We start from the raw sequence: 20,421 nt of genomic DNA, 5'->3' as shown, positions 1-20,421 counted from the left end.
GAATAACAATAAGTGAAGTAAAAAAAATTAAACAATAGGAGAGACCATTAAATCTTTTTTTTTTAATTGTATTAATTGATTTTTAGAGAGAGGGACGGGGAGAGAGAAAGACTGACTTCTTGTTCCACTCATTTATGCACTCATTGGTTGATTCTCGTACGTGCCCTGAGGACCAAACCTGCAATGTTGGCGTATATTAGGGCAACACTAGCCAACTGAGCTACTCAACCAGAGCAGGTCTTAAATCTTGAAATTTATCACACTGAGGTCTTTATACCATGGGTAATATTTCCCACAATACAAGTGTGAGAGTTATCAGCCAGGAAGCACATCTTGTGATGAAAGACCAAGATACGGTGGCCTTGAGATCTGCTGGGCAGCCCTAAGAAAACTGCTTCACTGTCTGTAAACTGGTTCTAAGAACAGTGGGTTCGGCTAACAGCAGGATCTATTTTGCTGAGACAGATGAGTTTGGGGCCAGAGAAGATTTTACTCCCCCATTGCCCCTCAGGAAGGGAGCATATGAGCAGGGCTAGACAGGTAGGCCAGAGCGAAGGAAGGGATAGCAAAAAGGAGCCTGGAACATCTTGTGCCCAAAAGTAAGAAGGTGCTCAGAGAAGAATGGCAGCGTGTCAAAAGGACATAAGTGGGGGAGAAGGGATAGGTCTTTATAGAATGCTAATTACCAATGGCCAAATCTGGAACAACTTGAACAAGAAAATAAATGCTAATAGTAGATTGCAACTCACGTAACAAAAATTCTCATAGCAATCAACTATCAAACAAGTGCAAGAAAAGAAGGAATGATGGAAACAGAAAAATCGCCACTTGGCAAATTCCACAGTTGCAGCCTGGATGGCAGCTTCTGAAGAGATAGGTCCCACACCCTGGAACCTGTGAATGTTCTCTTCCGTGGTGAAGTTTTTGCAGATGTGTTTAACTTACAGCTCTTGAGGTAAATAGGTAAAACTAGATTGTCTAAAAGCCAGCGGGCAGAGGGAGGTTAGACACAGAGAAGGCAATGTGAAGACAGACAGGCAGAGACTGGAATGGTGGGGCTACAAGCCAAAGCGTGCCAGCAGCCACCAGAAGCTGGAAGAAACCAGGGACATAGTCTCCTACACTCTTCAGAGGTTGCGCAGCCCTGCCAGTACCCTGACTTCAGCCTGACAGATTCCGGCTCCCGAAACTCGAAACTCAGAGAATGCACTTCTGTTCCTCTAAGCCACCAAGCTTGTGACAATCAGTTACTACAGCCACAGGAAACAAATACATAAGTGAGGTTGGATAGATTCATCAAAAAATGTCAAAAAAGGTCAAAATTAGTAGCAAAAAATACTGAAAAGCAGAATATTTACAGTCTCAAAGTATCTCTCCTCAAGATACTTATTACAAAAGGGAAATGTAGCTTCACAGTGGGGAAGCCAGAGAGATGCCACCTTATCTAAAGGGCCAAAGGTACCGTCGCCAGTGACAAGTCACACTGACATCGTGACCTGATGATGTACTGAGAAGGGCGCATCACTGCCAGAGCCCAGGGTCCTTCTACGGCCTTCCTGATGCCCTTTGCCAGGATAGGCTTATCAAGGGCACCCGTGTCCATGCTGAAGAGGCCAAAATCCTGGGATGTGGTGCAGGAATGTCGAGAATGTTTCTGAGGAAGAATACATTTGAGAACCAAAAAAAAATTAATGCTGAACTTTGCTTGTTTTTAGTAGCCACATTTACAAATTTTTAGAACATCTATAACTCAACCAATTAATGGCAGTTCTCTATTATGTACAGCTCAGTTTATTCTCAAGACAACCCTAGCAGCAATCCTCCTCATTCTCTGGGGGCAGGAGGGTGGGGACAACTGAGACTCAGAGAGGTAAGGTCACATACCTAGAAAGTGGCGGAGAAGGCATCAAACTCAAGGCTGTCTGGTACTGAGTCTATTTTTTAACTTTCAGGACACACTGCCTTTTGCGTGACATACAAAACATTCATCCCAACTGTGGACTGAGTCAAACTTTCAAGAATTTGGGGGAAAATGGAGTTTTCACACTAGTCTTTCCACACTGGTTATATCCTAAGTTTTATTCTCCAACATGAAACTTCTGATGCCGAACAAGGACTGAATGGCGCCTAAAGGACTTCCCACACTCGACACATTCGTAAGGTCGTTCTCCAGTGTGAATCCTGTCACGGTCACTTAGGTGGGCTTGCTTGCGGAAAGGCTTTTCACACGCGCTACTTATAAAGTTTCTCTCCAGTGTGAGTTCTCGCGTGTTCCACAAGGGAAGCATTCTGCGTGAAGGCTTTACCACATCTGTCACAAGTGGAGGGCTTCTCTCCTGAATGAATTCTCTGATGCCGCGTAAGGCATGCACTCCGATTGAAGGCTTCCCCACAGCTGTTACACCTAAAAGGTTTGTTTCCAGAGTGACTTCTCTGACGACAAGTAAGGCATACGCTCTGACTGAAGGCTTTGCCACATTCCTTGCATTTATACGGTTTCTCTCCAGTGTGGACCCGCAGGTGTTTAGTGAGGGAGGGACTCTGACAAAAGGCTTTGCCACACTCACTGCATTTACAGGGTTTCTCCGGTGTGAATTCTCAGATGCTGGACAAGAATTGCTTTTGTTTGAAAGGCTTTCTCACATTCATTACATTTACAGGGTTTCTCTCCCATGTGAATCCTCAGATGTTGAGTCAGATTTGACTGTTTATGGAAACCGGTTCCACATTCGCTGCATACGTAGGGCTCCTCCCCTGTGTGAATCCTCTGATGCTGAGTGAGATGATCTCTGCGTGAAGAATTTCCCACACTCACTGCACTTTGAGGGTCTCTTCTGCATGCGGAGTCTCCGATGTTTCGCTGGCAGTGGGATCTGGCAAGAACCCATGTTACGTGTAACACAATCAAGGGGTGTCTGTCCAACAGGTTCAGGCTTACAAGGAACTGTCTCTCAAATTCATGATAGTTACAAGGTGCTTTCTCAAAGATGACTGTCGTTAGAGTGACACTTTTCTCCTGGGAAAGGACTGTGTGTACGTTTGCACGTGTGAGCCTCTCAACCGCTCCCACAGGATTTCCCTTCCTATTCTTTGTTCCGCATGCGTCTTCCGTTTCTCCGGACGTGAACCCCCATGACCAGGCTCCCCGTCTCTCCACATCTTCCTGCAGTCACTGAACACGGTGCCTTCTGGGTCGGTCTTCTCACCTGAAAAAGAATTCACAAAAGAAAACGTCCTCTGTGCAGCACAGGGGCCTACGTGGGGAGTCTCGACTTTTGTCCTCTTGTCAATAACAGAGAAAGGAGATCACAAAGGCCTGGGAGGAAGATCAGGAGAGGTCATAGAAGGAGGTTAAGTAGTGACAGGTCTTGGGAAATCTATAAAATTCCCTGTAGTGGTTGATTCCCACGCAGGAAAACTGTGGGAACCAAGTTACTGTCATCTGTGACTCTGGAAGCACAGAATTAAAGCGAGATAAGATACTTAGATAATCCTAATGGCATCGAACTGAAACCCTGGTGCCCTGAATAAAGGTGCACGGAATCAGAGGGTGGATATTCAGGTCCCGCACTCCAAAGCAACCTTTTCCTGGGATGATGCTGGAGACACCAATACATACTTATTCTGAGGCTACTTTTCATTTTAGTTTTCTAATTATGTTACACATAAATATATCCTCACTTAAAAATATTTAGATACTATGGAAGTATATGGAATAAAACAGTAATTTTTATAACCATCACTACCCTACCATAACCAAACAAACCCATTTCCTTCTCAGAGACTATCATTACTGAGTTTAGAGTATATTCTTTGAGTCTTTTTTTCTACATATTTTCAACACACACATAGCATTTGGTTCTCGCATAAATGAAATCATTCTATAGGTGCTGCTCTGCAATTTGCCACTGTTTCACTAGGAGTGTGTCTCAGAGATCATGTCATGTTAGTACACATGCATCTTCTGGGCTGAGAACCAATTGGTCCACACCGACGTATCGCACAGATTGGTTACTGCCGGAAACCGATCTCACTGGAAGTCCTGACGCGCACTGGTTCTTAAACATACTGACTCTTTTGCCTGAAACTATCTATCTGCTGTATAAATGTCCAGTATGGATACATAAAAATAAGCTTAAGTGATTTGAAAAGGTAACATAAAACCAAAACTCTAACCACACTTTTATTTCCCTTATTGCCCCAAAATAAAAAAGATTTTTTTATCATATAAAGAATGCATGCTCATTCTAGAAAAGTCAGTCTAATAATGAAATTACTGCCCTGGCCAGTGTGGCTCAGTTGGTTGGGTGTCGTCCTGCAAAGAAAGAGGGCCTGTTCGATCCGGCCAGGACACATGCCTGGGTTGCAGGCCTGGTCCCTGGCTGGGGCATGTGCGAGAGGCAACCAATTGATGTTTCTCCCTCACATCGATATTACCCTCTCTTTTCTCCCTCCTTTCCCCTCTCTCTAAATAAATACGTAACATCTTTTTAAAAAGTAAATAATAAAAATGAAATTACTTGAAACCCCACCACTCAGAGAAAATAGTTGGTATTTTGAAGAACTTTCTCCTAGACCTCTCTCAATGCCTACACACATATATAGACACATGTGTACATATATTATGTGTACATGTTAGACTAGACTGAGTTCTTCAGAATGTAAGTAGTCATGATCTAGTCACAATTCCCATAATCGCAAAGTCTGGTTCACCAGTCCTGTTCTTCCCGAGTGTAACAGATACGCAGGCTCCACTGCTTTCTGACGGTGAGTAACAATGGCAGTCGCGATTACCGAGGCTCTTGTTCCAAACGGCCAGGAGTCCACTGCATGTTCTCTAAGGAAACAATCACCTTTCAACAGATCTTCCAACAATTTAGCATCAGTTTCCGCGGACCTGACCACATCAGTAAGGCACGCTTGGTGGTTCAGTGAGTGGCTTCAAGGTGTCCCACCAGGTGACTGCAGAGGGGCAGCTGGTTCGGGTACAGTTTCAGAACATGTGATAAAAAAGTAGCACAGTCTATGATCTGTCCTGTAACCGATTTCTCCAAAGCCTTCTTCCACAATAGGCCACTGTCTCTGATTTTAATAAGATGGTCCCATTTCTCGATGGTTCTGTGTTTTCGGTGCGAAGGGTCTAACTACAATTATCGCCGGCGGGCCCCACTACAGGTCTGCCACCGCTGCTGAACGAGCACCCCGTAACAACCCATCTTGGGCTCTAGTCCCATTTCCCTTACCTGGAGATAAGCTGTTGGGAACACAAGTGACACTGGTTTGTCTTCTTCCCTTAAGGAAGGGCAGGAATCTGAGGCACAGAGGGAGAAAGAGCACTCACAGTCAGCCTACTTCATACTCCGGACTCAGGGGAACCCAGGAATATCCCACCCCTAACTGAATGACTATTTTTTTTTAAGATTTTACTTATTTTTAGAGAGAGGGCAAGGGAGGGAAGTAGAGGGAGAGAAACATTGATGTGTGAGAGAAACATATGTCATTTGCCTCTCACGCACCCCCAACCAGGGACCTGGCCCGCAACTCAGGCATGTGCCCTGACTGGGAATAGAACGGGCGACCTTTTGGTTCACAGGCCAGCGGTCAATCCACTGAGCCACACCAGCCAGGGCCCAAATGACTATTTTAAGTCTGAATAAAAGAATATATTGTTCTAGCAGGTTATCATTAAGGACAAAAAGGTCAGTTAGTGGGTGGACCTCAGAGAGATGTGACAATGCACAAAGAAAGGGCAGGTGCTCCTAAGGACCAAGCATCCTTGGGTAAACATTCTTCTACAGACGATGGAGGAGCCCAGAGATGCCCCCTCGTCCTGCCCCCATCTAGTACAGAAGCCACTGACTTCAAGTCAAAGACTGTAGGGCCACAGTAGAGGGCAGTGAGACAAGCCCTAGACTGAGTCAAGAGGTCTGGGTTCTAATCTCTACCACTAACTTGTTCAATGACCTGAAGCAAGTCACTCAGTATCAACTGATTTTTTTATCTGTGAAAATAAATGGAAAAACTAGACATCTAAAGCTTCTTCTACTACCGACATTGATTCTTTGATTCTAAAAGACAGAAAAAGAGCAAAAGCCTCAAATCTCAAGACCTTCCAGTCCATCTTTGTTTGACGCTGGATACTCCACTATTTTATCTGAAAGGTACAAACTGAGCAGCTGCTGTGGGCCAAGCAAGGAGACCACCGGTTTTGAGAATGGGCTGAGTGAACAGCAGGGAAACTCCAGTCAGAGGTGGAGGGATTCCAGCAAACTAAGACTGCCTCTGTGTGAAGCAGAAACTGCGAAAAGGACATGGGGAGTCTGTTGGGAGATGTTAGGGACCCCTCCTGAGAGGAAAGGTTTTAAGAACCCCTCCCTCTCTCACCAGAAAGGAAGGAACACTGGGCCAAAAGGCGTGGGCCTGGTGTCCAGTCCAATCCCCCCCAATCCACTAGCACCTCCTACTGGATACTGCACAAACCACTTGCAGACTCCTGGTCAGTCTAACATTCAGGTCCAACGTGAACCACCCCTCTTCCTTGCCGACTTTTCACGTTTCGAGGCACTTCCCCTCAATGTTCTGAAAGAATGTCACGTCTGCACTGTAGCAGTTCCCACTGTTTTAACACTCTGATTACGATCTGTTTCCTCCACGAGCCCGAAGACAAGTGTGGCAAGGGCTCTGGGGCTGGCACTCTCTGGTCTGAACCCCAGCGCCACCATTTATTAGCTAAGTGACCTTGGAAGTTACTTAACCTCTCTGTGCTCCTGTGTCTTCAAAGTTAAGAGGTGGTAACAAGTGCTTCATACAGTTGTGACAATGCATAAATGAGTAATTAGGAGAATACTGGCAGGTAAGCATTCAATAAATGCTACCTGCTGTTCAATCGTTACTGAGCCTATATGCCTTCATACCTGTTACTTTTAGAGAATAAAAACTTAATGAAAGGAAGGTGGTAACTCAGTAAACTCATGCAACACGCACAACTTTGTGAAGCAGCAAAGCAGGACTAGCATTCGCTCCTGGAAATCAGAAGTAGTAGTGCCCAGAGGTTCACTTGTTCGATCAACTACATGCAAACAGAGCCCAGGTCTCCAACTCCCAGGGCTCTCCAGCAGCCTTGTTGCTTCTCCAGGGGAGCTGGCCCCGTCCCTGGCCTCCTCTCCAAAAGGTCCTGCTCGCCCCGCAGGAGGTGGGGTTGGGGTTAGGACCACCGCAGCCCAGCAAGGTGAATGTGGCTCTGCAAGGGCTCCCACCCACAGCCCAAGGTCCCCTGCGGCCCAGCTGGTGCGACATCGCAGCCCGCACTGCAGGCAATAGCCACTGCCGTCTGCTCTAGGAAGGCTGGGGTGGCTTCCTTTCTCTTGGTGGTTCCTCCCCAGCCCAGAGTCAGGCTCCAGAAAGTGCACAAACCCATCTCAACAGGCACCCTTCACAGTAAGGAAGCAGAAGGGGCCCTGGCTGGTGCAGTTCAGTGGATTGAGCGCCAGTCACTGGTTCAATTCCCAGTCAGGGCACAAGCCAGGGTTGCTGCTAGGTCCCCCAGTTGGGGGCGCACAAGAAGCAGCCAGGCAACCACACATTGATGTTTCTCTCCCTCCCTTTCTCCCTTTCCCTCTGTCTATAAACAAACAAACAAACAAACAAACAGGAAGCATAAGGGAAGTGAGTAGGGGCCGGTCACAAGGAGGGTCGCCAGTTCAGTTCCCGGTCAGGGGACCTGCCTGCGTTCCAGGTTTGGTCCCCAACTGAGGCGCTCACGAGAGGCAACTGATCAAGGTTACTCTCTCACGTGGATGTTTCTCTGCCTATCTCCCTCCATTCCCTCTCTAAACATAAGTAAAATATTAAAAAAAATAAAAGAGCACCCTTTGTACAACTGTCAGCTGGGGAACAACGTTGAGCTTGCCCATCACCAGTGCCGGTCTCAGCGCTCCCTTGGAGTAAGTAGACAGCAAGTTCTTCCCTCCAGCCCTAGTATCTCACAGGCCAGAGAACTGAGGCCTAGTCGTATTTTCCAAAAGGCTTTAAAGAATCCCTCAATCAGCAGGCTCTGCAGTGCGGAAACTAACCCTGGGCATCGGGGGAAGGCACCCTAGGCAGGGCACGGAAATAGTGCTTAACAGCAACTCTGGCTGAGCTTCTCTCACTGAAAGGTGGAGAATGAATGAGAGGGATGAAGGCTAGATATCTGCCTTAGGTGGGAAGGAAGGTGGGGTCATAATGCAAAGTCAACTTATTTCTCACCCTTACATGCAAAGTCTGATTTTGAGGGCCAAAAATGTTCCTGATCTAAAGTGAGCTCCTCCAACCCTCAGGAACAGGGAAGGTTGGAGCCTTCAGTGGTCAATATATTTGTGTCATACAATAGACACAAGTAACGAGGCATCATGGAGCAGAGGTAAAACCAACAGAGAAATCTGAAGCAAAAGTGAGAAAGAACACTGAAGTTTCCATTTCACTTGACACGGACCAGCTATGTGACCTTGGCAAACCCAAGCACCTGTTTTCCCTTCTGTTGTTTTGAGGATCTAATGTGGCCTCGTCTCCTGTGTCCTTCTGAAACCACAAATTAAATTTCAACACGTTGTGAATAAGCAACACATGCCAGTTCTCTATCATTTCCAGAGCTCAGGGAAAGCCATGAGCTCAGAAAGTGCTTCCACGGTGGGAATTCTAAGCTCACTGCTTTCTCGCAGGGCCAGCACCACGGTCAGCTCCTGCTGATTGCACAGCAGTCCTGTTCACACAGTTGTGCTTCTACATCTGCCTGCAGTCCTCTCTTCCTGTCGACCCTGACATCAACGTATCTGAAAGGATTGTGTTAAACTGTGGTAGGACACTTACTTGCCTCATTGGTACAGAAACAAAAAAAAATTCTACAACATAATTCTTCTTATGGAATCCTCTGCTTAATATAACCACACACTGTCTCTTGCAGAAAGGTTCGGAATGATTGCTCCTTGCAGACAATTCATGGACACACTCATGTACTCACCGTATCTCCTTTCTGCTGGTAACTGTAGACCCAAGTCACATGTTGGCATGGAGAAATGTCTGACTCAGTATTTTAGGTGAGGTCAAAGACAACACGGGCCAGAAGGGGGGCCTCCGATGCCTGTCTAAGGGGATAGAACCTTATTAGGAGAGAGAACACGGATTCCTTAGCTGTCCTACAAAGACTGTCCAAAAGAAATGTGAAAGCTGGCCTAACGGGGCAAGAAGCTTACAGACCGGTTAGAAAAATGAAAAGTGTAGGAAATGAACTGGGGAGTGGACTACAGCAACAGCAGTGAAGGTGACTGCCAGATTTGGAAGATGATGTCAACAGGACGCAGTAGCTGACTGGATATGAAGACTCGGGAAGGGGAAAGTCTGAGGAAGAGGGAAGTTCCTGGGTTCGGGGCCCAGCTGGAGGGACTGTGCACATAGCAGGCTGGCAACGGAGAACAAATTACAAACAAATATTTGCAAGTATGAGAACATGGAATGAGGACAGTAGAGAAACCACGAGTTCCTTTCCTCCCTGCTTCCGCGGGAGTGAAAATATACCAGTCTCTAATCCTGCTCATTAAAAACTGAAGAGTTGTGCCTGTTTCATTTTGCAAAATCTTTTTTCTTTTTTTTTTTTTTTGGTAAAATCTTTCTAACAATAACTCAAGACATCTTTCACCCTTGTTAGACCATTTTTTCAAGAAACACTCCTTATCCTCTCTAATCTCTACTCAAGACTCCAAAAAGAGGGGTGTTAATTCTGCTAAATCCCTCCACACCAGGAATTTCCTAGTCTCTGGTGGGCAAAGATTGTTAACAAGTAAATATTTATTGAACATTTACTATGTGCCATCAATGAATTCTTTAATTTTTCATATTTGCTTTCTATAGTGTAAACAAACTGACATTTGCTTTCTATAGACTATTTTTTATGAGCATAAAATACAAAGTTTTCATAGGGTTATAATTGCCCATTACAGTATTAATTTACTCAATTATAAATTGCCCTGTGCCAGGTTCTGAGAATATATCTTCACAGCTGCAAGAGAAAAGTGTACTTCTTCACATTCCCATTAATGGCTCAAGGCCATGCTTATAAGACAGTTGCTCCTGAAAACAGTCAATGCCAAGTTCCAAATAATCAACCATTCCAAAGTCAACTTACTTTCATTGTTTTTAATAGCCACATTTTAAAAGCTGTATTAAGCTTCAGAGCATAGAACTGATTTCCTATCAAAGGCTATGCACAATCTTCTGGAGCAGAATCCCTGGGCAGCACCTAAGAACATGAAAGGGAGTAAAGGAAAAGACAAAAACATGCCCTTTCTCTCAGAATAAAATACCTTAAATCAGTGGTAACCCGTGGTATCTTGATTTTCAGGTAATCCTCCCTACACTGCTTTCCAGATTTAGCCCACGAGAAATGCTTCCCTAGATACTCTTAACCTGCAGGAAAGGGTAAATATCCAGGAATACGACAGGCCTATAAAAGCAGAAAACCACCAAAGACCTAACACATCTGTCAGAGCCACCAGGGGCATAACGAAACCTAGCTCTCCCAGCTACAGCAACCAACATACTCTTAGTCTGGTGCAGCAGCCCCCAACTCCAGGCAACCCAAAAGGCAGTCTTCCTTCTTCACTAATGCTTTCACCTCCCTAAAGGCAAAAGAGAGAAAAAAGAACCACCCCCTGCCCGAGTTCCATTTTGTTTGGACACTGTGATTTTTAAGGGCCCTCTCCCCTAGTCCCTGTGAACTTGTGACCCAGCCAAACTTACGAGACAGGCGTAAACCTCAGTCTGGGGAGGGGCACGTGGATGGCTTGCTCTGACACATGCAGGTTTCCTGCTCGTGGCCTCTTCTGACCGCCAGCCTCACACAGGCCACTCCGCGCTGGGTAAGCCACTATTCCTCCTGGACATAGGCTGGGCCTCCCTCTCCAGGGCCCTCTGAGCAAAAGTGACGCCCTTCCACAAACTGGCATCATTCCAGAAGTCTCTCTTGGCCTCCTTTTCTCCAGCTCAAAAGAGTCAGGAAAGATCCCCCTCAACCTGCTAAAAGCCTTCTTTACCAATGTGTCTTAAAAGAGATCAGCCCAGTTCTTGCCACATACCCCCTACTGCCGAGCACAGACTGCCCTTCACTTGCTTCCATCCCCTTGATGGGGCTGTTCATAGGCTGAGCAGCCTCCCCACAGCAGCACGGTGGAGCTGCCTCAGACATCTGGTGGCTGCTTAGCATGGCCTCAGAACTGTGGCCACCCTCACAGCGAGCGTTTGGAAAAGCACCTTGGCCTACGGGTCAGCGAACAGATGTGACAATTTGGGAAGGTGCAGCAGGAATGTAGTAAGGGAGACACAAGTGCTAACTTATCAAATGGCACCTTGAGGTGCAAAGGTCACATGGGGGGAGACGAGTGGCAAGCAGCAAGGATTTACCTGAAAAGCAAGAACTTCCCTGGTACCCTGTACTCCCAGGTGCCCACCCGGAGTAGGCTCTGCATTCTCCAAGCCCCCACATACCTCTCTGAAATACTGAGTGCAGTACTCAAGGCTCCTTCATCCTTCCCTCCAGCAACTCCCCTGGCCCCTCTCCTCAGCCAAATTCCTAACCAGTTTTTTGACAAACTGCCATAACCTAAAGTCAGGTTCATTCACCACTGTGAAGCTTCTGATGTCTGAAAAGGACTGAGCTATGTCTGAAGAATTTTCCACACTCAATGCATTCGTAAGGCTTCTCACCAGTGTGAATCCTGTAATGTTCACTAAGGTGTGCATACTTGCGGAAGGTCTTCTCACACTCGCTGCACTTATAGAGTTTCTCACCAGTGTGAGTTCTATGATGTTCAGTAAGAGATGAGCTATGAGCAAAGGCTTTCCCACACTCTTGACATTCATAGGGCTTCTCTCCAGTATGAATTCTCATATGCTGAGTGAGGCAGGTATTCTGATTGAAGCCCTTCCCACACTCATTGCATTTATAGGGCTTTTCTCCAGTGTGACTTCTCTGATGCCGAGTAAGGCAAATGCTCTGAATGAAGGCTTTACCACACTCACTGCATTTGTAGGGTCTCTCCCCCGTATGAATTCTCTGATGTTTAGTGAGAGGGGTACTCTGAGTAAAAGCTTTGCCACATTCCTTACATTTATAAGGTTTCTCTCCAGTATGGATTCGCAGGTGTTTAATAAGGGACGGACTCTGACAAAAAGCTTTGCCACATTCCTTACATGTATAGGGTTTTTCTCCAGTATGAATTCTTTGATGTTGAGAGAGGTTTGCCTTTGTTTGGAAAGTTTTCCCACATTCATCACATTTGTGGGGTTTCTCCCCTGTGTGAATTCTCTGATGTTGTGTGAGGTTTGAGTGTTTGCGAAAAGAGGAGCCACATTCATTGCATAAATAAGGTTTCTCACCAGTGTGAATTCTCTGATGATGAACGAGGTGTGTGTTCTGATTGAATGACTTCCCACACCTATTACATTTATAAGGTTTCTCCCCAGTGTGAATTCGCTGATGTTCGGTGAGATGTGAATGATTGCGGAAGGAATTCCCACACTCACGGCATTTATAAGGTTTCTCTCCAGTGTGGATTCTCTGATGCTGGGTAAGAAATGATCGACATCGAAATGTTTTCCCGCACTGCTCACATCTGTACGGTTTCACCCCAGTGTGGATTCTCTGATGCTGAACAAGGAATGAACTACGACTGAAGGCTTTCCCACACTCCTCACACGCGTAGGGTCTCTCTCCAGTGTGGGTTCTCTGATGCTGGGTCAGGGATGAGCGCTGAGTGAAATGTTTGCCACATTCACTGCACTGCCAAGACCTTTTCCGTGCGGAGAGGGTTGAGCATTTACTTTGGTCTGCAGTCTCATCGGCGTGTACGCTGCTTGTCTCCCACTGATGTAAACTCTCTTCTGTAGAAACCCTGAGATGTGTAACAAGGCTTGAGGTCAAAAGCAACCTTTTCTCAAAATTATATTCTTGGCTAATCATTTCAGGAGGTGCTTCCTTGTGGATGAAAGTTCTTCCCCTAAAACCTCCTTCCTGGAAAAGGCGTGGCTCAGGAATGTCTCCGGGAGAGTTTTCCTTCATGCTCTCACATGCGTATCTGTCATCGAATGCAGAATCCTGGGATTCATCCCCTTGGAGTCTCTTTCCCACTGTCTCTGGTGAACCAATTTCAGAGACATCCTGTTCTGGAGCAGGCTTGTTCACCCAACCTGAAAGAAACCACCAGAATGAATTCTCTTATGTGGGGCAAAGTGGAGGCCCCTGAAGTTCTGGGGCCTAAGGTACAGGTCTCGATAAGGGCCAATAAAAGCAAGTGGGACAAGTAATTCAGAGCTGCAAGGGTGAAAGAGATCTGCACCAGAATAACGTGATCAGCTAGCGAGGAACCCCACAGAAAGGGCAGCTATAAACACCCGAAGAGTGAGAGAACTAGAGAGCATGGAGATAAAGGGAAAGCAACAACCACAGGATAATGATCAGGGCAAGACAGAAAACATGGGCTGTTTATATTCAGAGAGTGGAGGAGAGTAGGAGAAATGTAAAAGGGAAATGCTGGAACTGAGAAAGATAAACTGAGTATGGGGGGAAAGTTGACCCCAAGAGCAGCTCACTGCATCTGCCCCGGCATCCCTAAGACTGGGGGTGGTTTCATCTTCTGAGCTTCATTCGGTTTCTCCTGTGCAATTTCCAAAGCCCTGCTGTGCTTCCCACTGGTTGTCTCTTGCTCACTCACCTGAACAGACCTCTCTTCCAATTTCTCTCTCTTCAGCTCCTTGCATATTCAACACCCACAAATCTTCTCCTTGCTTTAACTGTAGAACACGTCAAGGCTGGAAAACTGGGAGCCCTGCTCACAGGGGGAAAAAAGGTGGGGGATGGGATATCATTGTCCCAGGAAACAGAAAAATGAGAAAGAGCTGTTGCCCAGGGAGACTATCTAAAAATTCATACAAAGCCTGTCAGGTTAGCTATGTGACTGCATCAGCAAGAATTGGGGTTGGCTCCCGGCCCTCTAGGTTCGCAAACTCCATGTGTCAGCTCTTCAAGAAGTGACAACTAGACAGACTGACATGTTAACAAATGTTCAAGTGCTTGATGAATGAGCAAGAATGTTATTCATAATGATAAAAATAACTAAGAAGTGGACAGGAATATTCATGTCAACTAGTACACTCTGTCCATTTTACAATAATCTACATGAAAAGTCAATAAATCAAAAGTTGCATGGCGAACGGCCTCAGAGCAAGGCTAATGCACTAAGTCTGATCCACCCACCTCCACTACATGCCACGGACCTAGACAGGAGTTGGGGAACTCTACTCGACACAACCTAGAGAGACACCGACTGTCCTTTCTTCTAAATGTCGTATCAAACAGGTTTTCTTCAGGCACAGCTCAATATAAGAGCGTAGGCTACAGTTTAAATAAAACACTTTGTAAAATAATTTCTGACTTACACAGAGTTACAAAAATAGTAGTTTCTGGTGTTTGGACTGTCAACATTATAAAAGCTTATGCAAAAATGTCTCTTCATGTAACGCTGACATATGAAGTAGGATAGGCAGCATTATTTCAAGGAAGAGGGACACAGCTTTACCATAACTGAGAGCTCAGAAGGCATGAAAGAACAGGCTGTACCTGCTGAACTACATAATAAGGCTGGTCCTGTACACTTCTCATGAAGGCCTATACTTTTTTTTTCTTAATTTTTTTTATTTTTAGAGAGAGGTGGAGAGAAGGAGAAAGATCAATGTGTGGTTGCCTCTCACACGCCCCCTACTGGGGATCTGGCCTGCAACACAGGCATGTGCCCTGACTGGGATTGAACCCGTCACCCTTTGGTGCGCAGGTTGGCATTGAATCTACTGAGCCATACCTGTCACGGCCAAATGTTTTTACTATATATTTTTTTAAAGATTTTATTTATTTATTATTAGAAAAAAGGGAAACGAGGGAGAAAGAGAGGGAGAGAAACATTGATGTGTGAGAGATCACATCGATCGGCTGCTTCTCACACCCCCCTAACTGGGGACCTGGCCCAAAACCCAGGCATGTGCCCTGACTGAGAATTGAACCAGCAACCTTTTGGTTTGCAGGCTGGCATTCAGAACACTGAACCATACCAGCCAGGGCCTGAAGGCCTATACTTCCATGCTGAGCTTTAAAAGTATAAGAGGATTCTATCTGGGATTTCCTGTTCCTCTTCCACAGTAGGGACATAGAGTGGAGTGGGGTTTGGGTATAATCAGAGCTAGACAGCGGAGAAAATGTCAGACGTGCCCCTGCCTGCCCACGGCTTACATCGTAGCTGGACAAAGACATTACACCAGTAGTTACACATACGGGAACTACAAGTGGAAATATGGGGTGTTACGGAATATAGAGCAGAGGGTACCTAATCTAGTTTGGGGAAGAAAGCCTCCCTGAAAAAGAGATCAGTACAAATTAGACACATGAGGAGGGAAAAGAATATACCAGAGAGATGAGACAGAATTTATAAAGGAATCGAGCTCAGTACTTTAGAAGAATGAAAAAGATCCAGTAAGTCAATGTATTAAGCAGCAGAAATAGGACATGGAGCCCGAGTCAAGCAAAGGCCAGATCAAACACAGCCCTGCAAATCATTTCAAGGCATTTACCCAAAAATGGACAAAAAGCCATAAAAAGGATTTGAAAAGGTTTGAAAAAGATGTAACATTAGATTTCCTGATTAAAGAAATACATTAGAGCTTTCCCTGCCCATAAGAAAAAATACGTATAAGGGGTGCAAGGCAGGGGAGGCAAGGTGAAAAGTGGGAGAGCCCCAGCAAGGACCAGACTGCCTCAGAGACAGAGTCCACAGGGGCAGATGGATATCGGCGGGCGGGGGGAGTGAGGACGGGGTGGGGGGGAGAAATCCAGGGTAACTTGCTCAGTTTTGGCGTGTGGTGACAGGGCGAGTGGGAATACTGGTTTGGGGAGGAAGAAGTACGTTCAGGTTTGAAGTGTCCGAACAGGAAGAAGGTACACCTATCTGGAATACAGGGGAGAGTTTCCATTTGTATGTATTTGTATGTATGTATTTCAACACATACATTCAACAGAGTATGTGTTGAAAACTTGCACCGAGAGTTTTTGGCATAAAGAGAACTAAAATTCTGGAGTAACAGATCAAAATCATCAAAATCATGAAAAAAGGGTGTCTAGGAAAACCTCAACAGTAAGTTTACACATTTAAAAGGAAGTTTAACTCTGGCTTTTGCTTTTACAGAGTCCTAATCCAGTAAGAAAAATAAAAGAATTTAACATACGATAAAATTGGCATTTTTAATAAAAAATTGATAATTCATAAAGTACATTGGGACTGTTGCTTAACTGCCTGGAATAAACACCTGGTGAGATTCCTACCTCATATGGTATTCTAAAAAATATCTCAACTGATTAAAGGGTTAAATGTTAAAAATGAAACCGCAAGATAAAATATTGACAAATGACTGACTTTAGGGTTAAGGTAGCCTTTTCTAAGCGTTATGCATAAAAGCACAAACCACAAAGACACACTGGATAAATCTGGCCACAGAAAAGCAACAATCTCTATATTCAACATACAAATAAAACTAAAAGGCAAACAACCTAGGGAAAGTACTTCGATTTATACATCAAAGAGTAGATATATCTAATAGATAAAAGACTTTTTAATGAGTAAGAAAAAGATGAACTGATAGAGAAATAGTATGTACAACAAATACACCAATATTACAAAAGGCCAAAAAGCATATCAAAACAAAGTTCCATTTCAGTGGTAATCAAAGAAATGGAAACTGAAGAAATGAAGAATCAATTTTTATATCACACTGGAATTTTTTTTCTTAAATGCTAAAATTCAAGACCAGCAAAGGTGCAGGGAAAGGAAGTTTCTCTCACGTTACCGGTGAAAACGTAAACTGGTGCCGTTTTTCTAGCAGAAACCTGGCAGTGTGTATCAGACCCTAAAGATGCAGGGTCGCGTGCAGCTGGGGCACAGGGGTCATCATTTTGTGGGAAAAGACGAGAACCGTCGTCACGTGTATGCAACACCTGCTGTGTATCGCAGATGGTCCTCAAAGCCATCCGTACGTGTTATACAAATGCCTGTATTGTTGGACCCAGGGATTCCACTGTCAGAACTTTTTCACAGAGGAGTTAACTTCCCAGAGAGGAAAAAACTGAATCCTTCTGTTAACTGAAACGTAGGAAAACACAATTTTCCATTGATGGATACTGAGGCTTAGCAATTATGGTATTTCCATTTGGTAGAAATTATATGGACATTAAGAGTAAAAATAAAAATAGAAATATGGGAGCAACTGGAAAATACTGAATTCTTATATGTAAATAGGAAATATGCAGGATATTAAAATTTCAAGTAAACCTAACATCATATATGTTAAATATGTATGTGAATAAGACCAAGGAAAATTAATCATCAATCACTATGGTGAATTATGAATGACTTTCTCCTCTAGTTTCCAAATTTCTTCTATTATCTACATTTAATTTTACTCTTTAAAAACTAACTTAAATCTCTAACAATATGTATCACGTTAACTACGATCATCTCTGAGGAATAAGATTATGGTCAACTTTTGCGTTAAAGCCTATCTTTTTGCAATATTTGAAAGTTTTCCCATAAAAATAAACAACTTCTGTAATCGGAGAAAAACAAGTGAAAAAATATAATCACAGAGGAGCACAGAGATTTATGTACAAAGATCACACTCTTATTATAATTGTGTAAAGAAACACAGGCAAATAAACACTGATGTCATATAAATATGACAGTTTCTGAAACTATTAAAAATCATGTGCTCAAAGAATATTCACGAGAAAACAGTGTACTAAAACAGGATCCAAACACTAAAAAACGTGCACATGTACCAGCATCAAGTGAGCATTCGACAAAGAGAAACTATTAGGAAACGCAGATGTTTACAAGACACACACACACCAAGGGCAGAAGGGAACCCACCAAAACGTTAACACACTAATCTCTAGGACATTTAACAGGAGATTTTACTTTGTCCTTTAGAATCTCCTATGTATTTCACTTTCCCTACAATATACATGCATTACTTGTATAGTCAGAGCAATAGTTGTTTAGAAAATGACAGATCTCGCTCATGGGTTTCAACACCCCCCCCCCCAAACACATAAACAAAAACAAAAACAAAAGCCAGATCCAACGGCTATGGTACTGGCCTCCCACTCAGGGGGCACTGGGAGTCAGGAGATTCTGTCCGTCACAGCCCGTGTGAGTGGGCCTCCAGACAGGCCATCTGAAAAAGGTGACAAATTAGACAGTATTCCCGAGTCCTTCCGGCTCTGACTTTCTGTGAACCCTTGACTGAACGAGCTGACGCGTGTAACACGTTCTGACCGTCTGCCACAAGGCAGGCACTCAGCAGCAGTTAAGAGTTACGACGGCTGATGGCAAAGCCTGTGGAGAAGGAAAGACATCTCCCAGGCAGCCACTGCCCTTTAGCCGCGGGCCATCTGCGCTGCCAGCGGCTTATGTCGCACTGCAAGCTTCTTCTGTGAAGGGCCGTAAAGTCAGGATTTCAGTCTCCCTGGGCTACAAGGGCTATATGGCCTCTCTCTGTCATTATTCAGCTTTGCCTTCGTAGTCTGAAAACAGAACTAGACAATAGGTAAACAAATGAGCTTAGCCATCTCAATAAAACATTTGTTACAAAAACAGGCGTTACAAAAACATGGACCAGACTGCTGACTCCCGAGTCTGTGAGTTCCCCAGAAAGACACGCACAGGTTTCCACAAATGCCTACTGTGGAATAATCTGATTCTCAGTGATTTTCAGAGGTTAAAAGGCTCTGTCTGAATCCAGATTTGGGGTGAGACGGGTATTATGATGAAGGGAAATAGGAAAGAAGCCTTTAATAGTTTCATCCTGTTAGGAGTAACAGGGAGCTGGTCGCCTCCTCATACCTTGCAAGCTTTCTCCCTGCTGCCCCCTCTTTACCCTCTCAATAATTATGTGAAGGGTTCTGGGCAAGCCAGGTGGGCTTTTTCAAGAATGTGAAACACAATTCTTTCAATAAGACCCCACTTAAGCGTGCTCTTCGCTGAAGCCTTTCTTGCATTCGTCAGCTTGCCAACGTCGCATACCCAGGCTGCAGCTGCACAATGGATCCATCTCTTTGGTCACTTTGGGTCACTTACTAGCAACCTGTCCTTGGAGAAGTTATCTATTCTCTGTACCTCAATTTCCTCGTCAAAAACTACAGATAATACGTTGTTGTAAAGGTTAAACCAATTAGCACAACTGCTTTCAACAGGACCTACTAAGTGCTAAATATCAATACGTGTAAAGTCTCAAAAATCTGCTCACGTGTGTGTGTATGTGCATCTTCCAACACTAGACGGGAAGCATCTTCTCATTTGGCAGGCTCCAACGTCACTCATTTCGTAACCCCGCCCCGGAACTCTGCGCAATCTTTGGCAAGAAACGGAGAGTAAAATTTGCAGACAGACCCTGACATCTGCGTAGGTGCTATAACTTACTAGCTGTGCACTGAGCCTTGTAAATAAAGGCAGGCGGGGGTTACTGGACAGCCCAACTTGAGCTCAACGAACAGCCTCCGTATCCCCGGGAGCTGGAGAAGCCAGCTCTCGACCCGCCCCACCCTCGTCCGTTTAGCACGGGGACGAGGACGGTCCCTACTGCGTTTCTCGGCTGCAGGACTGACTGGGGGAAGTAGGTGGTATCCAGACCCAGACTCAGGCTTTCGTTTCCTAACACTTATCGGGTCACTCGTCTCTCACTCAACCATCCGTTCATTCAGTCCATCTTCCCGGGCATCTCCCCGAGGCCGGGCCCGAGGCCGTCGGGAGTTCCGCGCCGCGCGCGCAGGCCGCAAGCCGGGGAGTACCAGCCGGAGCAGGCTTCCTGCGTGAGGCCCCGGCCGCCGGCCGCCCAGAGGTGCTGCGGAGCCGCCTCCTCCTCCCCACCCGGGGAACCCGCCCGCCCGCTTACCGTGATCCGCGGGCCCCTCGGGGAGGCGACCGCAGTCCCAGGGACGCCGGAACCCCGGGCGCAGGCCTCCCGCCCTGGCCGGAAGAGCGGCGGCGCGGCCGCTAGTGCGTCATCGGCGGCCCCGCGCCCTTGCTCTCGCGCGTCTGCTCCCGTAGGAAGCGGGAGCTGCTTCTCTGTCGGGCCTCCGAACTCTGCCGTGTTCCCGCTGTCCCAGGAAGTACTACATTGTCCCGGAACAGTGACGGCCTCATCCCTCAGCTTAAAAAAATACCCTGCCTTTGACGTCCCGCGTCCTACGGCCAAGCCCGTCACAGCAGTGGTTTTCTGCACTGCAGGAGCATCAGCCTTGGCTCGGTTTGGCCGATCGTCTATTCTGGTGGCCTCTTTAGGGAGCCAGCTGTC

At 45.7% G+C, this 20,421-nt stretch overlaps 2 protein-coding genes across 20 annotated transcripts in view; both read right to left on the bottom strand.

Annotated features, from left to right (window-relative positions):
• Positions 1 to 42: 42 nt before the first annotated feature.
• ZNF501 (zinc finger protein 501) lies at positions 43 to 3,039 on the bottom strand. Its single transcript, XM_071222135.1, is given in 4 exon segments — positions 43 to 2,235; positions 2,237 to 2,584; positions 2,586 to 2,783; positions 2,785 to 3,039. Coding segments are annotated over 4 exon segments (807 nt in total). The 5' UTR covers positions 2,889 to 3,039; the 3' UTR covers positions 43 to 2,078.
• LOC112309799 (zinc finger protein 197) overlaps positions 43 to 20,421 on the bottom strand; it is a 56,098-nt gene continuing 35,719 nt past the window's right edge. The window contains exons 1-7 of one of the 19 annotated variants that reach the window (XR_011651495.1): positions 20,020 to 20,128; positions 19,375 to 19,479; positions 13,743 to 13,856; positions 11,737 to 13,218; positions 8,999 to 9,122; positions 5,244 to 5,311; positions 43 to 1,654 (exon numbers count right to left, since the gene is read on the bottom strand). Coding sequence is in view for 8 of the 19 variants with exons in the window: in XM_071222126.1 (XP_071078227.1) it covers positions 11,645 to 13,218; positions 13,743 to 13,788 (1,620 nt within the window). In the remaining 11 variants the exon portion in view is untranslated. Of the gene's footprint in view, positions 1,655 to 3,031; positions 3,207 to 4,433; positions 5,312 to 8,505; positions 9,123 to 10,155; positions 13,219 to 13,742; positions 13,857 to 17,065; positions 17,211 to 19,374; positions 19,480 to 20,019 lie in introns of those variants that run through there. The other 18 variants (XR_011651494.1, XM_071222129.1, XM_071222128.1 and 15 more) reach the window with 18 other exon arrangements.

The sequence above is a fragment of the Desmodus rotundus genome, chromosome 8 (assembly GCF_022682495.2).
Source record: "Desmodus rotundus isolate HL8 chromosome 8, HLdesRot8A.1, whole genome shotgun sequence".
NCBI classification, from domain to species: domain Eukaryota; kingdom Metazoa; phylum Chordata; class Mammalia; order Chiroptera; family Phyllostomidae; genus Desmodus; species Desmodus rotundus.
The sequence above is the reverse complement of the archived record's forward strand: the minus strand, read 5'-3'. Positions and strand labels throughout refer to the sequence as shown.